We start from the raw sequence: 22137 nt of genomic DNA, 5'->3' as shown, positions 1-22137 counted from the left end.
GCTGTCCGATCCGCCCTCCGTAGGAAGCCGGCCCGTGGCGGGACAAGCCGAGTGGCGGGCCGAATCCCTCCCACGGTCTTTGCGTGAGCAGGGAGGGACGCCCGGCGCTCCTGGCAGGTTATTTTTAGCTGGGGGAGGGGACGGAGCGGCAGGCCAGGCGACAGAGGCTGAGGTGGCCACGGCGTCCTCCGGCAGCGCGCGCCGCTGTCCTCGGGGACCTGCACGGTGGGGGCGGGGAAGGCGGCGGGAGAGCGCGGCGGGCGGGAAGGGGCGGAGAGCGCGCTCCTGCGGAGGCGGCTGTGCTCATCCCGGCGGCCAAGCGCTTCAGTGCTCGCCGGGCTTCGCAGATGGCTTGCCCCGCTCTCGGTCTGGAAGCTCTTCAGCCCCTGCAGCCGGAACCACCTCCGGAGCCTGCCTTCACCGAGGCACAAAAGTGGATCGAGGTAGGTGCCGACGGCGACGGGCGGCCTTGCAGGGGCGCCCCGAGCTACTGCCCGGCGCGCAGCGCTCGCGGGTCCAGCTCCCCACCCCCGTTTCGTGGCCAGTTTCCTCAGGTCACCTACCGCGGCCTCCAGCGGAGTGCGGTCCCCGGGCTTTGGAGCCCCGGGGTGGTGGGCGTGAACGGGGGGGGGGGGCACTGCGGTCTAGCAGTGCGCCTAGGGGCAGGAGGCGGTCCCCTGCGCCTTCATCCCTGCTCGCAATCTCGGCTCGGTTTGCAAGCGCTGCCATGGGAAGCGCAGTGCAAGCCGAAGCTCTGCAAACGCGCCAGGGGCTCGAGCTTCCAGAGCCCTTGCGGGAGCCGCATTTCAGGGTGTCCGGCTCTCTGCTCCACATTTCACCTTTTGGCCTCCCTCCTCGCCCTTCCGGAGCAGAGTTTGGCAGTGTCTCCACAGAGGCTCATACCCATCGGAGAGCCTCTTGGCTGTGTTCTGGCACCGGTTCAGGTGCGAGGCTGGCGCAGAGCATAGCGTGGGGGAACCTGCAAGACCTAGTTGCAAGTGCACTATCCGCAGACACGATACCCAGCCATGGCTGCCCCAGAGACCGCAGGGTGGGCTCCAGCAGGCTGTATACCCGGCCAGGTTGGCACATTTCACTTCTTAAATGGCTCGGTGGAAGGCCAAGGAAATCACTGGAGCTCTCGGCTCAGTCCAGGAAGCGCTCGCTGGGTGATTCTGATTCATGATGTCTATCTGCAGGTGCAGCCTAGTAGCCCTGCGATGCCGAAACGACCGGTCTTTGAGCTCAGGACGCGTGGAGGGCGAGAGTGGGGGAGGTGATCCTATTCGTTGAGCCCCTTTCAACGGGATTATGCTTCCTTATGCTTGTGGAAGATCAATTTGGCCAAATGACACGTTACCCCCTTGACCTGACAGTTCAAAGGAGGATGTGTGCGGCTAAGTCACGACCAAGCACGGATAAGCTTTACAGGGCTCAGTTGTCACTTAGCGACCCCGTCCCCACCCTTGGGACAGCCCAGGTTTCCATTGTTGTTCGGGTGATAGAATTGTGGGGCTGTAGATTCAAACCTGCTGAGTTGCCTACAGAAGGGGTTGCTGGAAGGCTCCGGCCATAGGCCGCCACCTTTTTTCAGGGACAACCTTCTTCATGCATACAAAAGCGTCTCAGAGTTTGGAAATGGCTGTTTAAAAAACGGAGTTAAGGAAACAGAGTATACCAGACACTATTGCTAAAAAGCTGGAGCTGGCGTGTCTCTTGATCCAGATAACTCACTACCAGATGAGAAAAAGACATCAGCTTCTTATTTCTGATGTGTGGCTGGAAGGCTTGAAGTGTGACAGGTGTTCTCTCTGCGCTTGGGGCTCCCAGGCCCCGCAGGAGACGTTTGTAGACGCTGGCGGTAGTGGAGAGTTGCGGGACTCTTTCAGGTTCTTGAACTGGAATATCCTTTGGAGAAAAATTGATAGTATTTTGGAGGTAAGGGAACACACAGGAGGAAGAATAACCTCTCTGTTCTCATAGGCAAGTGATTTATTTCCAGTTTCTTTAATTGATAGCAATATTGACAGGCTCTGCTTTTAAGCGTGTATTGTGGCAACATTTCATACAGGATAGCGTGGAAATCTGAATTGTACATCTTCGTGAATTCTGGAGTATGTACATCCCCTATAGCAAGCTCTCTCTCTTTTTTAAATTGATGGTATTTCAGGCTAAACATTACACATCGTGTGGAGCATCAATTTTCATGTCAGCTTGAAGAAAGGAAGGGGCAGTTTAAGAAAGCAGAGCCAGGTTAAGCCCTCCACACAGCTTAGTATTATTTTTGTTACTTTCCCCTTTAAAGCAGTCAGAGAAAGTGAAAACGCCAATGGGGTGAGCCTGTGTGGCTCCAGGACCAGGCTGCCAGGCACGCTGCGTGTGCATAATTGAAGTGGCCTATCTCCTTTCCACAGAGGAGTTGTATTTCACCGAAAGGGGAGTTTCTCCTTCCAAGCCGAGGAGGTATAAAGAGGTATTTGTGGGAGGGGGGGGAGATACTCAATGCCCCCTCCACCCTTTCTCTCACATTCCTCCTGAAATGTAAATGCCACGTGTGCAAACTGGGAGCCAGGGGCCATAACAGATGGTTTTGCACACAGTTGCCCAATGAGCAAAGATTCCAGGGCTAATACAGCAATAATTCGTTTCTTAGTGTGAGCCGCTTCCCGCGGGGATTCTTATCGGGAGACAATCGCATCTCCCGTTAGGGGCCCATTGTCTCCGGCAACATCCTCATTGGGAGGGCTTTGTTTTTCAGTTTTGTTCCATTGGTGATTAAATTTCCCACAGGTCTTTTCTTTTTCATTTTTCTTTTTCAGCAGTCAGGAATTTTTACCCTTTCAGAAAATGTTCCCTTGGGTGCCGCAGGTTAATCAACAAACTTCACCTACTACTCAGCTTCCTTGAGTCGGACTGTTCAGAGAATTGAGCAAGCTCCCAGATACAGGTTCTTAGCAGGAGTTTCGTGGCCTGCAGCCTTGACTATTTGAAGACCCTGTTGCTGGGCAGGAAATGTGGTCCAGAAGCCAGGCTTCCTGCCCCCCCCCCCCCCCCCCTTCAAGTTCTGACTTAGAGGCTAAAGCTGGACTTGGTCACAACTGGGTAGGGGCAGCTGGGTCACATTTCCAGCCACTTCCATGGTTGTGAGAACAGGATGGGTGCCTTACTGTGTGTTTGGGGAGGGTCCTGGGGACACAGCACAGTTCAGCAGGCAGAGGCAAGGCTAACTTCCTATCATATTGCCCTTCTTGTTCTTTTTCCCAAGCACCGGCAGTAAGGCCTGCACAGTGAGCCAAGAGGCCTAACTTCCTAGCTGGAAATCCTTGGGTGGAGTCCCAGGTCTGTCACTTCTGTCCCAGCGACCTTGGACAAACGGCTTTTCCTGCCCTTCTGTTTCCAGATATTTTCTTTGAAAGATACCTCGAGTTAACAACAAAGCAACAAAGGGGTATTGTTGAAACGTCTGTAAAACAGGACGTTAAAGAATATCTCACCTCGTTGGCATGCCGGAGTGTCTAATAAGTGAAAATATTTTAAAATGCTTAGATAGGGACTTGGGATAAGGTGAGTGGTTAGAGCTCTTGCCGGGTGAGTGTGAGGACTGGGATTGGGATCTGCAGAGTCTACGTGGCCCACCTGTAGTTCCAGCACTGGGTTCCCCATGCAAGCTGGCTTGACTAGCCCGTAGCCATGAGCTCTGTCTTGAAGAATAAGATGGGGAGTGGTTTAGGAAGACTCTTGATGTCAATGTACACAAGCACACACATGCATACACGCACTGGTACCTGTACCCATACATGTGAGCACACATAAACAAACACACTCCACATGTGCATGTTAGTAGCACCCGGTACTGTTTGAGTGACAGGATCACAGTTACCCTTTGTATTACTATTGCTGTTATTCTTCTCATTGCTACCCCTGTTGGTGCTGTTGCTAATAGCAACTGAATTTGATTTTGTCCTGTTTCTGTTTTACTCTGCTACTCTCTTGTTTTATTTATGATTAGTTTGTGTTTCAGTGCCAGGAATGGGCAAGTGCTCTCTCACTGAACTAACATCCCCAGACTTATACTGATGCTCTAACAGAGACTGAGGCTTGCTACATAGCCCAGACTGACCTTGAATCTGGTCCTCCTGGATGACAGGCACTCCTGCGATCACAGGCATATACTACCAATGCCTGGCACCAAGCCTGAGTTTGAAAGAAATTCTTCAGAACCACATACGTTTCTAGCATACAAAAGACAGTTCAGTTACCTCCTGATTCACTTCATTATCTCACTCTGTTTTAATACTTACTTACGCTGGGTACCAAATCCAAGTCTAGGCAGGAGTTGACACTATCTCAGTCTAGCAATTCTGGATACTTGGGCTAGATATGAAGTAGATGTTATGTTTTACTATTTGTTGGGAGCTGTGAACCCCTAGATCCTGAATATCTTATAAACAACTTGTTTTCCCGTGATCTGAGTGCCTACAGCTGCTCTGAGCACGAGACCCTCAGGAGATCCTGATGGCAGGGGAGTGGTTTTTGGTCTGTTTGGCTGGGGTGTGGCTATCCCTATATAAGCTGCTCCTGGACACAATAAAGGGGGCATTCTGGCTTCAAGGATGACCCGTGTCTCTCTATGAGTCTTTGTGTGTTTCAGTCTCCAGCCCCTTGCCTGCTTCACGAACTGTATAATGGCGCATAGAGCGCAGACGGGCGTGGTGCGCTACACTGTTGTTTGACTTTAGGGTCTGAGGAGAGTCTGTGATAACTCACTCATGAGGTGACCTCCCAGTCCACCAAGACTTAGAGAATTACCGTTCACTATTAGGTTGGACTTCAAACTTTAACATGTAGTTTGCTCCCAAACACCGAGAAGAGTCTTCAGTGCCTCTCGCCTCGCAGACAGTGCGGTACGTTAAACTGGAGGCTGGCTTGGTAGCGGCTCATTTCGACGCCTCCTCTTCTTCTGTGCTAATATTGATGTTTGTTTGCAGGTAGATGATTCTAATATGGCTGGTTCTCCTCTCCCGTTTGTCCCTCCACCCACAAAAATATTAATCTGTTCTAATCTTTCTTTTTCTCTTAAGTGCCAGGCATTTTCTGGAGGACCAGATGTCCCTTCAGCTGGGTTCCACTTCATTTGGATTTGGAACAGGTTGTCAAGCTTTTCAAAGGGCGGGGCTGAAGATTTCAACCCCACTCAGCCGCCTCAATTTGAAGAGTTTTTGGATTGCTTTACCTTGAGTGGTTTTTGGTGATGAGTACAGTCTTACTTGTAACCCAAGACTTGTTTCACTTGTTCCCTATAGCCACAGGGAATTCCCACATCTCCTGCATCTTCATCTGAGAGTTATTCGCCTTTTATTCATATCTGATTTTGAAGACGAAACGCACTACTGGTGTCTTAGTACTCTCAATACTGGAAGGCTTGGCAGGAGGGGAAGTTTGTGGGTGGTCTTTGAGTTCATTTAGCATTTTGTGGCCAGGAACTACGGCATTGGCGATGCCACGGTGTAAGCTGTACAGTCATTCAGGTTCTCTGGAAGGACTCTTTTAAATCTTTTTAAAATTGTAGTGAGGATTAGGTTTACAAATGTTTCTCCAGCTTTGCATATGAGAGATGAAGAAGAAGCAAACCCCTTTTGGCTGGATGGAGAAAGCCAATGTATAGACCAGGGCAAGAGTGTCTTTCTCACAATGGCATGTAAATTGTCTGTCTTGTTTGTATACAAGGACTGCTGTGACACAATGCTGTCACATGGTAGGAGAACAGTGAAGTCCCAGAGATTTGGGGAAAGGGGAAGTGGAACAGGAGGGGGAGCTGACTCTTCTTGCCTCAGCGTCTCCATGGAAACTGATTGTATCAAACAAACTCTAAATGGGCAGACAGGGCTTCGGCCACTAAGAAGGGGGAGGGGAAGGGAGGACTTTAGCTCCCAGTAGCTACAGCTCGGAGCACCCTGCTCTTCACTGACAGATGACAAAGGACCTATGATGTCCACATCTGGCTTTGACTTCATGGGTGGCAGTCAGTGCTAGGTGGGACAAGGCAGAACTTGAAGTACTGGAAATTGTGAGGTTTCTTTCTTTCTTTCTTTCTTTCTTTCATTAGATGGCCCTCAGGAGGCAGCATGCTGAGGAGCTAAGGATACTGATAATGCTTAGGATAAGAAACTGCATTTATGGAGTGTTTACCGTGTGTTGGCATTGGGTAAATTCTTCTCTCTCTCTCCTTTTCTCCCTCTCTTCTTCCTTCTTGTTTTATTGAGACAGTCTTTCTATATAGCTCTGGCTGGCTTGAAACTTGTTATGTAGACTAGGCCACCCTCAAACTCACAGTTTTGTTTTTGTTTTTTGTTTTTTTTGCCTCCTAAGTCTTGGATCTAAAGGTATGCACCACCACACCTGGTAGAGGGCAAATTCTGTGTTTGCATGATAAGTACTGTTGGTGTCACCCCACTTCCAGATGGGGAAGGTGAAGCTCTGACAGGTTAAGGGTCTTGCCAATGGTACTAAATGGTAAATGTCAGCGATAGGATAGCATCGTTTCTTAGATTTCACAGATATGCATATATGATATATTAATATATATTGTATATACACTAAACATCAATATAGGTTATACTATCATATACTAGTATATGTTATAGAGAAGGATGTGTTGTATATATATATACTATATATGTTAGTACACGTTACATGTACATATATATTACAAACATATTTCCAGTTATCTAAAATTTATTGGTAAGAAACCTGGTTTCTAGAAACCAGGAAAGTTTAATTTTCTAATCGGTTTAATTGCATAGCCCTTTCATCTGATTCCTTCTGGGTCTCTCATTTAGGACCCTGCATCACTTGTAAGGACTGTGTTTGGCAGTGCAGAGGTTCACCTCTTGTGTAGGGACAACGTGTAGATTTGGGAGCTGCAGCTGCCCAGACCAGCCTGTTCCCTGTAGCTCATGCTTTTCCTCTTCAGAACTCGGGATTGGTCTCATGTGGGCAGGCCACCTCCCAGTTCCCTAGGTGAGGGGAATAGGGCTGCCCGCCTGGTTTGCTTGCCTTCATCTCAAAGGAATGAAGACAGATGCTGAAGTGTTTGATGCCTGCTAATAGAGGTCATGGCTCTTCTCACACCTTTCTCTTCAGTGCTGGTCTGTTGCAAGTGCTCCTAACACTTTCAAATGGAGAAGATACTCTCTTCACTATCCTCTCATTCCCTGGATAACTCCACTGAATAAAAACAACCCCTGTGTGGTCTGTAGGGTTTGTTCTTCAAATGGTGTGTGTGTGCGTGTGTGTGTGTGTGTGTGTGTGTGTGTGTAAAAACCTTTTGCTAGTACTGGTGTATTCCAGCATCCCGACACCCTGACTCTGATCTTTGCCACATCTCCTGCATTTTCATCTGAAAGTTTTCCCCTCTGAGCAGAACTTTATCTTTGAGTAATGAAAGTGTTGAATCCAACCAAGAGGCAGATCCTCCTGAGAGGGGAAGGGAAGCCTCTGCCAGCCATCAGTGTCACCATAAGCAGCTAAAGAACCTGGATATACAGTTCTGGAGCCTTTGGGGAGCTTGCTGTGGTTGACGTCCCTGTGGTCTGTGTTTCCATGTGATGTTGTCACTATATTGTGGTCTTGAGCTTCATGGATTTTTTTTGTTTCATTTATTTGTTTGTATGTTTATTTTTAGGTAGGGCTATGTAACCCAAGTTGGCTTTGAACTCAGGTCCTTGGGTCTTCGCCTCTGGAATGCTGGCTAGGATTTTAGGTATGCACCGCCATGCCCAGCTGATTTTTGATTGAGCTACTCTCATTGGAACGGTTTTTTCTTTTTAAGCATAGTTCACTGCTTTGAGAGTTAAAAAAAAAAAACCCACAATTTTTGTAATGCATTTCCTCCCTTGTCCTGAAGGATGTGTGTGTGTTTGTAGTCTAAGCAAAGAAAGGTATCCGATGTGTATTGTATGTAAGGAGACATAGAGAAAGAATGACTTCAGTGTGGCTGAATGAGAAAATGAAAGGCCACTAGAACTTAGCTGCTAAGTGACTGATAATTACAATGGGAGCTGAAACGGAAGGGTTCCCAGATAATATGGGGGGAAATAATAGTTCTTTTTAAAGAGAATGACATAATTTTGGCAACATCACCAGGACACGAGATGTTGTATCTATCTCTGTGTGCATGGAGGAATGACGTAATGGAATTCAAGTCTGCTGTGGAAAAGCTCCATGTCTTCAGCTTTGAGAACAACACAACCCAAGCGATGTTCTTGTTCACCGGACCCTGATGGGCTAGCTGTAGGATCCCAAGGAATCACCTCTGACATCAGGAAAAGGCAAGGTGACTTGGTCTTTTGCCATGCACCTACACAGTCACTTGGCAAATACGTTTTCCTACTGTACTCAACACTGCCAGCAAAATGGTGTTTGTGTCTGCACTGAGCTGTAACGAATAAAGTGGTAAGCCGGTGGAGAAGACCCGTGCCCTACAGTCTGACTAGTAGTCACCGTGGTGAGCTACTAGGAGGTATGTTTGTCTTTCTGGCCACTCTTGTGTGAGGGACAGTCCCTGCCATTACCTTATGATTTTTTTTTTGATTTTCGAGACAGGGTTTCTCTGTAGTTTTGGTTCCTGTCCTGGAACTAGCTCTGTAGACCAGGCTGGCCTCAAACTCCCAGAGATCCGCCTGCCTCTGCCTCCCGAGTGCTGGGATTAAAGGCGTGCGCCACCACCGCTCGGCCTTATGATCTTGATATAGCTACATTATTGAAGACCAAGTTAGAACCCACTCACACTTGCTTTTTGAGTAAAGCTCCAGGGTAGAAAGGTTGTGGCTTTTTCATTGCCAGGACCCAACCCTTCGAAAGACAAAAAAGCCTCAGCCTCATGTGTGACCACGTGAGTCCACACCAAGTAAGGAGGTACAGCTCCGTTTATTCTAAGGGGTCCACTGTTCTTTGCCTTCATTGCACGCCATTTCTAGCAAATGGTACTCGATTCTTTTATTTTAATTGGATATTTACTCTAATCAAAATGACAAGCACTTGGGGCTGGAGAGGTGGCTCAGAGGACCCGGGTTCAATTCCCAGCATCCACATGGCAGTCCATACCTGGTCTGTACTTCCAGTTCCAAGGCTGCTGGCAGCCTCACACAGACATATGTGCAGGCAAAACTCCAATAAACATAACATAAAAATAAATTATAAAAAATAGCAACCGCTCAAATGGTTTGAACTATGAAATTAATTAGTTGGGAGGCCCAGTCGGAACCCATTTGTGTTGTTTTTTATAAACCATGATTAAAAAAAAATCAGCATCAGCGTGTGAAAATGTGATTAAAAATTCATTTTCTGAGAGAAGTTTCCTGAGTTCTAGTGGTGTGCCAGGCCCAGTGAAGACCCAGATTTACGTGATACAAAGCTCACACAGCTCCTTCCCCACGAAAATCACACTGAGTGAGAGGAATTAGACTAATAAGTGCATGATTACATATTAGCTTATATATATTCTAAAGATGAAGACAAGGCTGGGTGTGGGGGTGCATTCCTATAAGCCTCTAGTGTTAGCATACGGGAGGCCGAGGCAGGGGGATTGAGAGTTTGGAACCAGGGTACGTTATCATATGTTAAGACTAGGTTTCAAAATGAAATGGGTGAATGAATAAGTAAATAAATGCTGTGTGGGAGCCGGGCAGTGGTGGCGCACACCTTTAATCCCAGCACTCGGGAGGCAGAGGCAGGCGGATCTCTGTGAGTTCGAGGCCAGCCTGGTCTACAAGGGCTAGTTCCAAGACAGGTTCCAAAACCACAGAGAAACCCTGTCTCGAAAAACAAACAAACAAACAAACAAAAAAAAACAACAAAAAAATGCTGTGTGGGGTGTTTAAGGTGGAAGAATTCTTTCTGAGGATGAGGGTTTTTAGTGAAGGTAAAATGCGAGCCAAGGACATTGTAGGATTCTAAGCAGGAGTGTTAGGCTGATGCTGATTTGTGACTTTTATTATGATTGTGCTGTTTTTGCTGGGATTGTAGCTGAGTGATAGAGCACTTGTTTAGTGTGTGAGAGACCCTGTGTTTAACTTCCAGTACTAACACACACACACACACACACACACACACACTAGACTAGAACACCCCACAGGTAGGCTGAAGGTCTCTTGTGTGGAGAGGGACAGGGAACAAAAGTTGTTAAATATGTTTATATATTTCCCGTTTCTTCCTTCTGGCTGAGCTCTGCGCCCCAGACTTAGAGTGTGGCAGTCTAGGCCAGGGTTCTGCCGCTGAGCTGCAGCCCTAGCCTCCACGAATATACTTGCAGACTGCACAGAGGGTCAGCAGCATGGCCAACCAGATCCTTTTATCCAAGTCACAGAGACACTCAGAGCTCTTTTTCAAGGAGAAATGTCAGAGAAGACCTTGGGATTTACATTACAGGATTTAGGATTAAAACTCTAAGGCAAAATGGAGTTTGTAGAAGTCTGCCCTGTATGTGGATGTGAGAGAAGGAACTGGAAGAAATCTGCCTGGTTTGCCAGGTGTGAGTAAAGTAATTTTGTACAAGATCCCAGGTGGCAATTCACAGATGTCCTCTGATTTGGAAGGGCCAGTATGTATAACAGACTTCACCACATCACTGGTCCAGGAAGTGGAACTGGAGACCACAGCTGTCCCTTGTAAGATGCTTTCTAGAAAATTTTGATGCACCTGCTTCATTGTTATTGCTCAGAACTTAAGTACCATAGCTGCTACTGGAGAAGGTACTCTCTTCCTCTTCCTCCTCCTCCTCCTCCTCCTCCACCACTACCACCACCACCACCACCACCATCATCATCATCAGTCTTGTCCAAGAATCTATGTCCCAATTCTCAGGAGAAAGGGAATGGACCCTGGGATGTCCCTTCCTCATATCCACAGGGACAAATTCTTTAGGCGTTTCAACATGATTGCCTTGGTGACCTTCTCTCCAGTTGGTTAAGCTGGCAGCTCCCTTTCTTCCCGGGGTATACTTTATGCCCAGAGCATTTGCCTCTCTCAGAAGAGAGAATGTCCTATTTTACTATAATGAATATCTTTTGTATGGGAGCTACCTAATTTGATAAGCCCCAGAGCTCCCATGGCCAAAGATCAGCTCTTCGTCCTCCTCATTTATTTAGCTAGGTGGGTTAGCCACAACTCTTGCAGCCACCGAGAGTCTGTCTGTGCCCAGACAGTGAGAGTCACTTGATTGGCATTTGGACTCTGCAGAGACAGAGAAAATAGAAGCTGTTGCCGCTCTAACAGGAAGCAAAGTGTTTTTTTTTTTTTTTTTTAAGAGTGATTTAAGAAAGCAGTTCACCTGAGTGTGGCCCAGACACAGTCAGTGATTGGATTCCTGGAACGTGATTCTACCTCGGGCCCTTTGCTAGGTGATACCTGCTGGAGGAGTCATTTCACGAGTAGCCCTCCCTGCAGGTTGACCTCCCGTAGCACTCACAGAATTGAGTTCTGGGCTAGAACTGATGGTGGATGCAGGCAAGTCCCCGGATGTTTATCCTTCCCTGTCCTCAGCTCTGCGCCACATCTAGTGCCCTTCCCCCATCTATTCCAGATGCCCAGCTAGTTCTTATTTCTTAATAGGAGAGAAAGATCGGAGTACTTCTGATTCCAAGATATTCAGCTTGAGAAAACATGGAAGAGTGTTTATGAGAGGCGGCCTCACGTGTGTGTGTGTGCGCGTGCGTGCGTGTGCATGCACATGTATGTGTGTATGTGGTGTGTGTTTAACTAGGCAGGTGTTCTCACAAGGACACTGGCCCCCACAAAATGAACTGGTAAACCATCATGGCTGTAACCGCGTCACAGCCTAGTGTGAGCTCAGAGAAGCAGCCTCCTCTCCGCCTCTCCCATAGGAAGTGGAAAATCAAATGGCTATGGGGCTGAAGCTGTCATCGCAGACAGATGTGGTTACCGCCTGTTTCCTAAGGGAGCTTGTAAGTTGTCATAAACGGGAGGGGTCGGGGATGAGCGAAAGCCTGATTCATCCTGTTGCAAAAGTCAGTGGAATGTGATGTGGTACTGTGACCCAGCTAGCCCAGAGCCAGAGTAAACAGTAATGGTGATGATAGTGAAAGCAGACCCACTCCTAGCCCATTTGTTATGTGCGGGTGATGGTGTAGACGCTTAAGCTAATGATATGATAAATATAAATCTGTAACATCTGGTGCAATGTTTCTCGATCAAGCAGTTTTATGCATCCCTCACAGATGGGAAAATTGGAGCCCAGAAATGTTAACTGATTTGACTGAAGCCACATAGCAAGCAAGCGGCAGACACGAGATTTATACCTGAGCAGTCGAGTTCCAGAGTTTGGCCTGTGATGCTATGTTCATAAGGAGATCCCAGCCACAGACACTAAGTGACTGACCTGCCCACCCCGCCCCCTAGCTCAGCCCCTTCCCGAGATGCTGTTTACTGAGCAGCAGCATCTCTGTAAAGCAGTGTCGGTTGCTAGGAAACAGTTCCAGCTATCTGGTACCCATGCACGTTCTCTTCATCTGAAGCCCTTGCAGTATTTTTTGAAAGAGAAAATTTGTCAGGAGAGTGGTTAGGATTTGAAGAAAAGGTCCTGATAGGAGTAGAATGGACCAGGCCAATGGGTGGGACTTTCTCTTCTTCACTTCTCCTCCCCAATCTTTCCCCATTCACTGGACTCTTCCCCCTTCTCTGGATTTGGATGGCGTTGGGTACGACACAGAAATGAGACGATTATTAACACGACAAAAGCTCCTGGAATCAGTGCCCTGTTAGGTGTTCTGTATGTGGCATCATGTTTAGACTGTAGTCACACATCTACTACTCCCATGTCCCTTCGGGCTCTTTCTTCATTGGTTCTGTCTCTGTAAATGTCACTCCTGTGGAGTTAGGTGGGTAGGTCGGGATCCTGTGTGGTTCCTGGACTCCCACCTGGTGTCTTGCAACAGTTCTTTTCTTGGTTTGCCCTGGCACCCCCAGACTGCAGCTCCCCTCTTCAAACACTTGCCTGGTTTCGTCCCTGATGTTCTGAACAAATACATTTGCACTGCGTGGGTTTCTGTTTGAATGTGACTCGTGCGCATGCACCATTTCCCGGGGTCTTACACACGGGAGAGAGTGTTTTGCCAGTGAGTTTCCACAGCCCTCCTGTGAGCTTTTGATTAGCACTTGGTATTTATTACTTTTCTCACCACTGTGAAAAAAAAATGCCTGGAAAAGGTACCTGAAGGGAGGAAGGCTTATTTTGGCTCAAAGATTGGAAGGGGAGGCTCCCGGTTGGCTGGGAAAGCAAGGCTGCAGAGCATGGAGTGGCTGTTTCTGCCCCTGCAGTGGTCAGGAAGCAAAGAGAGCAAGTAGGAAGGTTTGGAGCTGGAAGCCATGAGGCCCAGCCCCTAGCGACTCACTTCCATTGAGGCCCTTCCTAAAGGTCCCACAACCAATCCAAACTGTGCCACCTGCTGGAGACCAAGCTTTCAAACACGTGAGCCTATGGGGAATAGTTCACATTCAAACTGCAGGACACTTTAAACCTGTTCTGCCACCAAACAGCAGCAGTGAGCTGGATAGGCTGGAAGAAATCAACATGGCGGCCAGAAAGGCCATCACCCTATTTATGTGCTAGATACTGTTTGGCTTCAGGGTCCATGAAAACTCCAGATTTCCCCAGATCTGCCTGCATTTTATCTTTGTTTCCAGAATGGCCCGCCTTGTCCTTTCTTCCACTCTCCCTTCATGTCCCGTTGCACCCTAACTTGTATTTCTTACTAAAATTCTACATTAGTCAATAGTGAGAAATAACATCATTTTTTTAAATTCTGGTCATTTTCAGTGCTCTTGTTTCTGCTTATATGTTGGTCACAAAACTGCATGTTTCTGTGCCCGTGTGGGCTCGGCTTTCCAAGTGGCCTGGTGAGCCCTAATATTGATGTGGTGGGATGGGACGCTCACTCTCCCAGTGCTGAGTTGTATGATACATTTGCAGTTTAATTTCTTATTTGAGTTTATATTGCAGCATATTTATATTTAGTAAATTTTCCCTTGAATTTTGTGTGTGTGTGTGTGTGTGTGTGAGTCTGTTAGTATTTTTAGGGTTGTATAGTAAAAGTTCACCTGGAATTGGTTTTAGGGAAGCAGAAGGCCTCCTAGCTCCCCAAGAGTGTGGATAGAGAGTCCCACTTCCCAGGCTGACTCAGCCACATCAGCGATACTGGAGAAGACCTGGATTCTCTCAGCTGTCCCACTGGGCTGGGCCTTGTGTGGCATTGTATAATGCCATTTGCCTGCCCTGTTCCAGCCTAAGAAGTCCAGTGAGTTCTGGCTAAGACAAGGTTAATCCAGCCTTCCAGCTCTCCTTACATGCCCTGGGTAGAGAAAGCTGCCATAGTCTTCATTCGTGATGTCCAGGGGGCTGGAGCTGATTAGCCCAGACCTCTCAGACTCTGGTCTGGTCCATCCCTGTCAAAGGGCTTAGCTGCTACCCAACAGACAAGCAGGGGGTTCTTAAAGGAAAATCTGGGAACTTGTGGTAAAAAACAAACAAAACAAAACAAAACAACAACAACAGCTGCAAGAAGTAAATGAGGAAGGAGCCAAGAACACCTATTACTGACACTTGGATGAGCTTCGGAGATAGCACAATCAGTGAAAGGTTTACTGTGTAAGGTAAGGACCCGAGTTGACTCCTAGAACCTACACAGTCTTACTGTGTAGCTCAAGCCAGCAGGAAACTTGTAATCTTCCTGCATCGGCCTCCCAAGTGCTGGGATGATAGCTCTATACCTCTCTGCCCAGCTTTATTTCTGTTTTGTGTAGCTTAAAAAGTCAATTTTGGAGGTGTCATCGAGTATCGGGTACCCAACCCCTCCACCCATACCTAATTGTTTCCATTAGCTATAAAAGGTGGGCGCAAATGAAGTACATGGATTTTTAAGTGTTGATTAAGGAAACAAGAGGCCTATATTTTGGGAACTTGAATTCTTTTCTTCCTAGTCTTTACAGGAATGTACTTTGTATTGAATTATAAGCTGACCGGTTTTAAGGAGGCTTGGAAGTAATAGCCCATTCCGGTGGTGACTGGTTGTGTTTCTCCTGGCTACTTCACATCCCCCAGAGGCCTAGGAAGAGCCACAGGGTTCAGTCACTCCTGGCTGGACCCTGGGATCCAGAGCATGCCAGCTTTGCCCGAGCACCCCCCAGGCATGCTGCTAAAAGCGGACACAGCGGCTGTCGCCCACTGATCCTCTGCACTGAATGACCCAGATTGGCAGAGCGCAGCTGGGGCTCCATGCCGCCAGAGTCCGGGAAAGAGACGGGTAAAAATAAAACCGGACTGCAGCTTAGCTGGCGTCGAGATCCTCCGAAGCTGCCTGGGTTGGCTAGCTCTCCGTCAGAATTTTCCTTCTTTCTGCAGGGAAATAGCGGTGATGATTAGAAAGGATTGTTTTCTAGGTTTCTTAGCATCGCAAAGCAGATTTGTCTATCACAGCGGAGTTGGGGTGATTGTGCGTGGGGGTGAGAACTGGGAAAGGTGAACATTTTGCCTTCATGAATTTATTTATCCTAGTAACATTAACTCAGTTTCTTTTTTAAACAAAGTATCTCTTTTGGCTAATAGAATGAAGTGAACTTTTTGTTGTGGTTTTAAAAATAGCTACTTTAGTAATCTTAAAAAAAAAAAACAACAACCCGGAGTGACAGTATCTTAGGTACGATGTCAGGTCACCCACCAGCTGTCATCTTATAGTACCCACCACACTTTGCCATGTTGAGATTTATATTTTCAAAGTGTCTGTTTGCTCAGTGTGAGGTTCCTGTCTTTGTTATTGGAATGTTGGGATTTATTTTTTGGCATTGAATCAACATTTTTTTTTTAAAAGTACAAAATAGATTCCATACCATTTCTCTTCTCAGTTACTGGTAGCTTTGAGATCCCTCCTCAATGCCTGGTGTGTTTTTGCTTTTGTTTTTTAATGTAATCGTGTCTCTGTGGTCTGTAGACTGAAAATTACATCTCCAAATTGCCTTTGCTTTGCAACACCCCTTAAAAAAGTGTATTGTATATTTATATTTAAAAATATATGGGAAATGCAGATATAACTTACTTGAAAGATAATAAAATGCCCAAGGGATGTAATACTTCTGGTAAAAAGCTTTATGCAATGTTTGTATGAGTGTGCTAATTTGGAATAAGTGGTTTTCAAATAATTCATTCAAATTATTATTTATAAAAAGTATCAAGGGACTGCTACTTCTGATTGCTGTGGGTTTCTTTTTAGTTGCAGGAATGTTGTGGAGTTAGATAATGGTGATAGTTGGCTATTATTTATAATACCTAGAGAACAATATCCAAAAATGAACCATGTACTTTAACAGGGTGAATTTGACAGTATATGAATTATCTTTGCTAAAAATTTGCTAAAAGTCACTATCATTCTCAGATCCAAAGATGGGTAAAGAGACACATCCGATGTCAGGGTCTAGGCATGTGTTACACAGCTTTTAGTTCAACAGTGCAGCGGAACAGGCTCCCCAGAGCCTTTTGGCAGATGGCAAGAGCATTTTTTTCCCCCAGGGTCAGCTGTGGCTTAGTTTAAGCACTAGACTGCTCTCACTTGGTTCCTGGCTATGGGCTAGCTTCAACTTGGCTTCATGTATCTCTTCTCCATGGACAGAGGCAACCTGGGAGATATGTTCTCATTAGGGCAAGTGAATGACAGGTGCAGCAGAGCCCAGCCAAAAACATGCAATGAATACGGTTAAAGTCTCCCTTGTATCGCAGCTACTTACATTCCGCTGCCAAAGCAAGCGATGCGACCCAGCCGCAGTCTATGGGGCAGGGAAGGACATTCTGCTCGCGGGGTAGAGGAGGGAGCAGATGTTTCTCCGCATAGCCTCACAGATATGCTAGGAAGCAAACCTGTTCTGGTGTCCTTGAGGCCACTGGGGAAGATGAGAAGGACCTTTCTGTGGTTTGAGAATCTTGGAGGACAAGGTGTTGAGTGGAATCTTTAAAACTGATTAGGTGTTGTCTGTCAGGTAGGGGAGGTGAGAGCAAGGGCCTTCTGGTCAGTGGGAGAGGTATTAGAGCAGGCTTGGCGGTTTGCTGTGGGATCAGGGAGCATTGAGAAGCCTTGGAGCACAGCACGCAAAGAAGGCTGGGTTGGGGGAGACACAATTCACATTAACAAAGGCCATGCTGCCATGCAGGAGGGAAAAATAAAATTGCATTGAAGGATGATGATGACAATAATGACGATGGTGACGATGAATTGAAAAATATGCTGTTTGAAAATCGGTATCCTGTGTTAAAGCTTGGCTCTGTCATCTTTTAACATCATGGCCATGTGCAAATTTCCGCCTCTCTATATAGTTTTTATTTTTTTTTATTTTTTATTTTTTTTTATTTTTTACTCTTTGAACACCACCCAGCTCCCAAATAATCACCCAGAGGCTTATTCTTTCTTCTCAATGCCCAGCCTCAGTTTGACTTATTTCTAGCCAGTTTTTCTTAGCTTAAATTATCCCATCTATCTTTGCCTCTGGGCTTTTATCTTTATTCTATATACTTTTTTTTTTCTTACTCCGTTGATGATTGTGTAGCTGGGTGACTGGCCCCTTGTCCTCCTTTCCTATTTTTTTTTTTGCTCCTCCTATTTGTTCCCTCTGCTTCCCAGCCATGCCTATCCTTTCTTGTGCCTGGCTATTGGCCATTCAGCTCTTTATTAGACCAACTAGGTGTTTTAGACAGGCAGAGTAACACTGCTTTACAGAGTGAAACAGATGCAATGTAAGAGAATGCAACACATCTTTGCATCATTAAACAAATATTTTATAGCATAAACAAATGTAACACATCTTGAACTAATAGTCCACAACAGCTCTATGCTTTATTTCTCATTGTAAAAGAGGAACATTTTCAGCACCTAGTACAGGAATTTTGATTATTGCTTTGTTGCGGTGCTGAAGGTTGAACCCAGGACCTTGCACATAGTTGTTGTCCCTCTGAGCTGTCAGTCAGTGCTCCTGAGGTCCTCATGAAAGTGCTTGGTATACCATTATGTGCTCAGGAGATGCTGACTGCCATTAGAACACCTAATGGGGTTTGGATCTTGTCTGTAAGCAATGTGTTATACCTCAGGAGTAGACTGGACAGGTTCATAGTGTTTGGAGAATGTGGTCTTGGTGGTAGTGAGGGGAAAGGTATAGTGACCTACCCCTGAATGCCACTGACGCTGGAGATCAAAACGTTGTTGCAAGTGATGTAGACAGAGATGCTGATGGGACCCCAGTAGAACAGGGGGAGAGACGTGAAACATGGGAAGTGGATGGGATTTGGTGACTGGATGGATGGATGTTGGAAGCAGAGAAATGCTTGGATAGACAGTATGATTTCCTGAGTTGGGGACAGGGAAAGAGTCCTGTGAGGAGGGAGAGGGTGTGTTCAGGCTTGAGTGTGTTAGGTTCGGGCCTGTGAGATCTTGAAGAAGACTTAACAAGCAGGGTCCACGGATGGGAGTCAGGAGAGCATTGCAAGCTGCGCAATCCAACAATCACAACAATGGCAGTAGCTCCCAGCTTGGTGGGAGGCATGCAGCCGAGGGAGGGAGGGTAGATCATTTCATGGTGCTCAACACCAAAGATAGAAGCCAGTTGACAGCAGGAAAGGAGGAACCTAAGATTGCAATAGGATTTGTTTTGTTCTGTCTTTAAGAGCGGGAGAGAGTCCTACATAGTAGAAGGTTTTGAGACAGGAGTGGACTGACCTTGATTAAAGGAAGGTTGAGAAGGAATGATGAATAATTCAAACTCCTAAGGTATACAGGGAAGGAAACTGGAGCAGATACAATGTTTCGAATTTTGTCTGGAAGTTTCATGATGGTGCCTTTGGCGTCTGTTGCTGCATGACAAATTACCTCTCCCTGACTCCCCCACCCCCACCCCGCAACTACTGCATCTGAAAAGAACAAATTCCTCTTAGAAGTTGATCATCCCTAGGCCGAAATGTTGTGGATTTTGAACTTATTTTAAACCTGAGGATATTTGCATATGTATAAGGCAATACCTTTGTTTTTCATGCATCTTCTGTACACGGGAAGGTGATTTCATACAATGTTTTCAGTATGTCTGAGTCTTGGCTTCAGCATGAGGTCAGTTATGTGTAAATGGAGACTGCTCTTTTATCTCTGGCCATCTGAACCCTAATTTTCACACAGAAACTATATTTATTACAACACTGCTTGGCTTATTAGCTCAGGCTTCTTATTAGGTTATTCTTACATCTTAGATTAACTCATTTTTATTAATCTATGTATCACCACAAGACTGTGGCCTATCGGTAAATTTCTGGCATCTGTCTCCTTTGGCAGCGACATGGCGTCTCTTTGACTCCACCCATCTCTCTCTCTGTCTCTTTGGATCTCCCACCTGGCTTTACTCTGATAAACCATTGCCGAAACAGCTTTCTTCATTATCCGATAGAGCAACACATACACAGGACATCCCACATCAGGTATGGGATCTTTCTGTCTTTGACATCAGGTTGGTACTCAAAGAGTTCCAGATTTTGGAGCATTTTGGATTTCAGATTTTTGAATGAAGGACGACTGATTTGTATTTCAGAGTTTCTGTGAGTCATCATTTAGGGATGATTTGCTAGGTAGTTCTGGGTCAGGGTCTTTCTTGGGGTTGCAAATAAGATCAGGGCTGAGGTGCTGAAGACTTGCCTGGGGCTTCAAGATCTATTTGTACACTCCTGGGGCTGTAGGCAGGCAGTCTTGATACACTCATGTGACTGTAGGCAGGAGGCCTCAGCTGCTGGCTGTTGGCTGGTCCGGGTTCTTTGTGGCTAGGACACACTCATTGTGTGTCCTTTTTACACAGCAGCTGGCTTCCCTTGAGTGACAGATTCAACAGAACAAGGAGGAGGCAACAGTGCCTTTTATGTCCCAGCCTCAGGGTTCTGGTGCCTCCATGTTTGCCACACAGTTTTCCTTGACCATGAGTCACTAAGTGCAGGTCACTGTCAACAGATGAAGAAGTGGGTCCCCTTCTTGTGAGGAGGACTAAAGGATCTGTGGACCTATTTTAAAACTACCACAGAGGGTCGAGAATCAGCATATTATTTTTAACTGTAACTATTCATGCATCATGTATATAAAGGCTATAAAGGATACATCAATAAATATCAGCTCATTTTTTTTTACAAGTAGAGAGTGAGATGTTTCCTTTAAATACAGTCCCCAAAATTGATTAGTGGCTTAACTATAGAATCATGAATAATAATAACATTGAACCAACTACAGAGCCAGTGTAGGAATACAAGTACCTTTGTCCTATAATTCCACCGGTTACAGGAAGTCACTGGTAACATTTGAGCCCATGATGCTCAGACTTTTCCTCAGTTTCTGGAACCTTTTGTTTAAACAGCATCTTGTAGGGACTTGGGTTTCTTGCGTCTTAGTTTTGAAATGCTGTTCAGCTGTCGTTCTGGGCTTCCGGCTAGCCGGGCTCCAGCTCAGCAGTTCCTACCCTTGCTGCATGATAGAGCTTTCAGTGTAAAGATCTGGAGCAGGGCCTGTCCTTGTTGCTTCGTGAGAGCGTTCCCCAAGTGATTCCAGTGTGTAGTCAGGGCGGGGACCCAGCGGATGACTAAGCAAGCCAGTGAAGTACACAGGGGGATACGGGCAGATGCAAGATGTGGAGTTCATTTTAATTATTATTTCTGTGGGGGTGTGTGAAGAGATGTGTGCCCAGGGAATACAGTTGCGCTTTCTGCCAACAATATCATTCCTAGGTCATATGATGGAACAAAATAATCCACATTTTATGGTGGACTGTGATGAGCAATATGAAATTCCAGGCGTTTGAGCAAATTTGGTAATGAGGGAGGGGGATTAAAGAACCTCAGTTCTTATTAACAGAGATGGGGAGTCTATTTCTGCTCCCTTGGATCTGGGCAGGGCTTGTGATAATAGTGTAGCAGAAACAGTAACACGCTATTTCCAAGTCAGGCTTCCAAACATTGTGTGTCATCATGCCTCTCTATGTCCTTTGCCCATCACCTTTTCAAGCCTCAGATGGCTCTCTGCATGATTACAGGCTCGGGACAGAGCCCAGTTGCCCCAAATATAACCAATTTAGATAAACAAAGAGCCAACCAGGACATCTAGCCTAGTTTCTCAACAACACTTCCTACACTCAGACATGGTTAGTTGTTAGGGGAGGGAGCTGTCTCTTTAAGATGTTCAGTGTCGGGCTGGAGAGATGACTCAGCGGTTAAGAGCACTGACTGCTCTTCCAGAGGACCTGGGTTCAATTCCCAGCACTCACATGGCAGTTCACAACCGTCTGAAGATCCAGTTCCAGGGATCTGACACCTTCACACCAATGCACATAAGATAAAGTCAAATAAAACATAAAACATGTAAAAAAGATGTTCAGTGTCATCCTTGAGCTCTACCTGTTAGAGGCTAGTAGCGTATTCATCTTCAGTCCTGACAGCCAAAATATAAGCGCATGCTTTGTGGCGGTTTGCTGTGTTGCATTACGGTGGTGCAGATGGCTGGGTCAGTGAGTAAGATGGAGGTGAACCTGGGGAAGAGTGAGGTCTGCAGAGTTAGTGTGGCATGCATGCCAGGCTGAGAGTATAAGCTGGGAGGGTATCTATGAAGACGTCACGTGCCTCGATGTGAAGTGTGTGTGTGTGTGTGTGTGTGTGTGCGCGTGCGCACATGCGCGGGGGTCACTGTTGGAGGGAAGGGCGACTAGACGCAGGAGGATGGGTTTGGAGTTGCTCACCTGATTGATGCAGAAGCCCTGGACGAGGAGACTGGAGTGAAATTGCTGTAGCTTGGCGACCTAGGTATCGCTGCCTTCGCGCATCTGCTTCTTGTCTGGAGTATTTCTTCTCTGTTGACTTTCTACTAATCTTCCACACTTAGCTACGTGCGCATGGGAATCCTCTTAATAACGTCTCCTATGTACCAGGAGGCAGAGCTCACGTGGCACTTAGCGTTGATTCCCACAGGGATCTTAAAAACCAACAAGTTTTAAACACATACACAGAGTTGGTGAGCTTTTGTTTGTGATTCCCAACAGGGTCTTGTTGTGTAGCCCAGGCTGACCCATTGGGAC

The 22137-nt window shown here is 46.5% G+C and overlaps 1 protein-coding gene across 8 annotated transcripts in view; it reads left to right on the top strand.

Moving 5' to 3' along the window:
* The first annotated feature begins 284 nt into the window (after positions 1-284).
* The window catches only part of Limch1 (LIM and calponin homology domains 1), a 317259-nt gene continuing 295406 nt past the window's right edge, over positions 285-22137 (top strand). For 7 of the 8 annotated variants that reach the window (XM_041671170.1, XM_041671169.1, XM_041671162.1 and 4 more), the window contains exon 1: positions 285-443. In XM_041671170.1, coding sequence (XP_041527104.1) covers positions 348-443 — 96 coding nt within the window. In that variant the 5' untranslated portion in view covers positions 285-347. Of the gene's footprint in view, positions 444-11854; positions 11964-22137 lie in introns of those variants that run through there. The other variant, XM_041671161.1, reaches the window with a different exon arrangement.

The sequence above is a fragment of the Microtus oregoni genome, unplaced genomic scaffold (assembly GCF_018167655.1).
Source record: "Microtus oregoni isolate MIOR12 unplaced genomic scaffold, Mior012 000021F_ref0000039, whole genome shotgun sequence".
Taxonomy (NCBI): Eukaryota; Metazoa; Chordata; class Mammalia; order Rodentia; family Cricetidae; genus Microtus; species Microtus oregoni.
The sequence above is the reverse complement of the archived record's forward strand: the minus strand, read 5'-3'. Positions and strand labels throughout refer to the sequence as shown.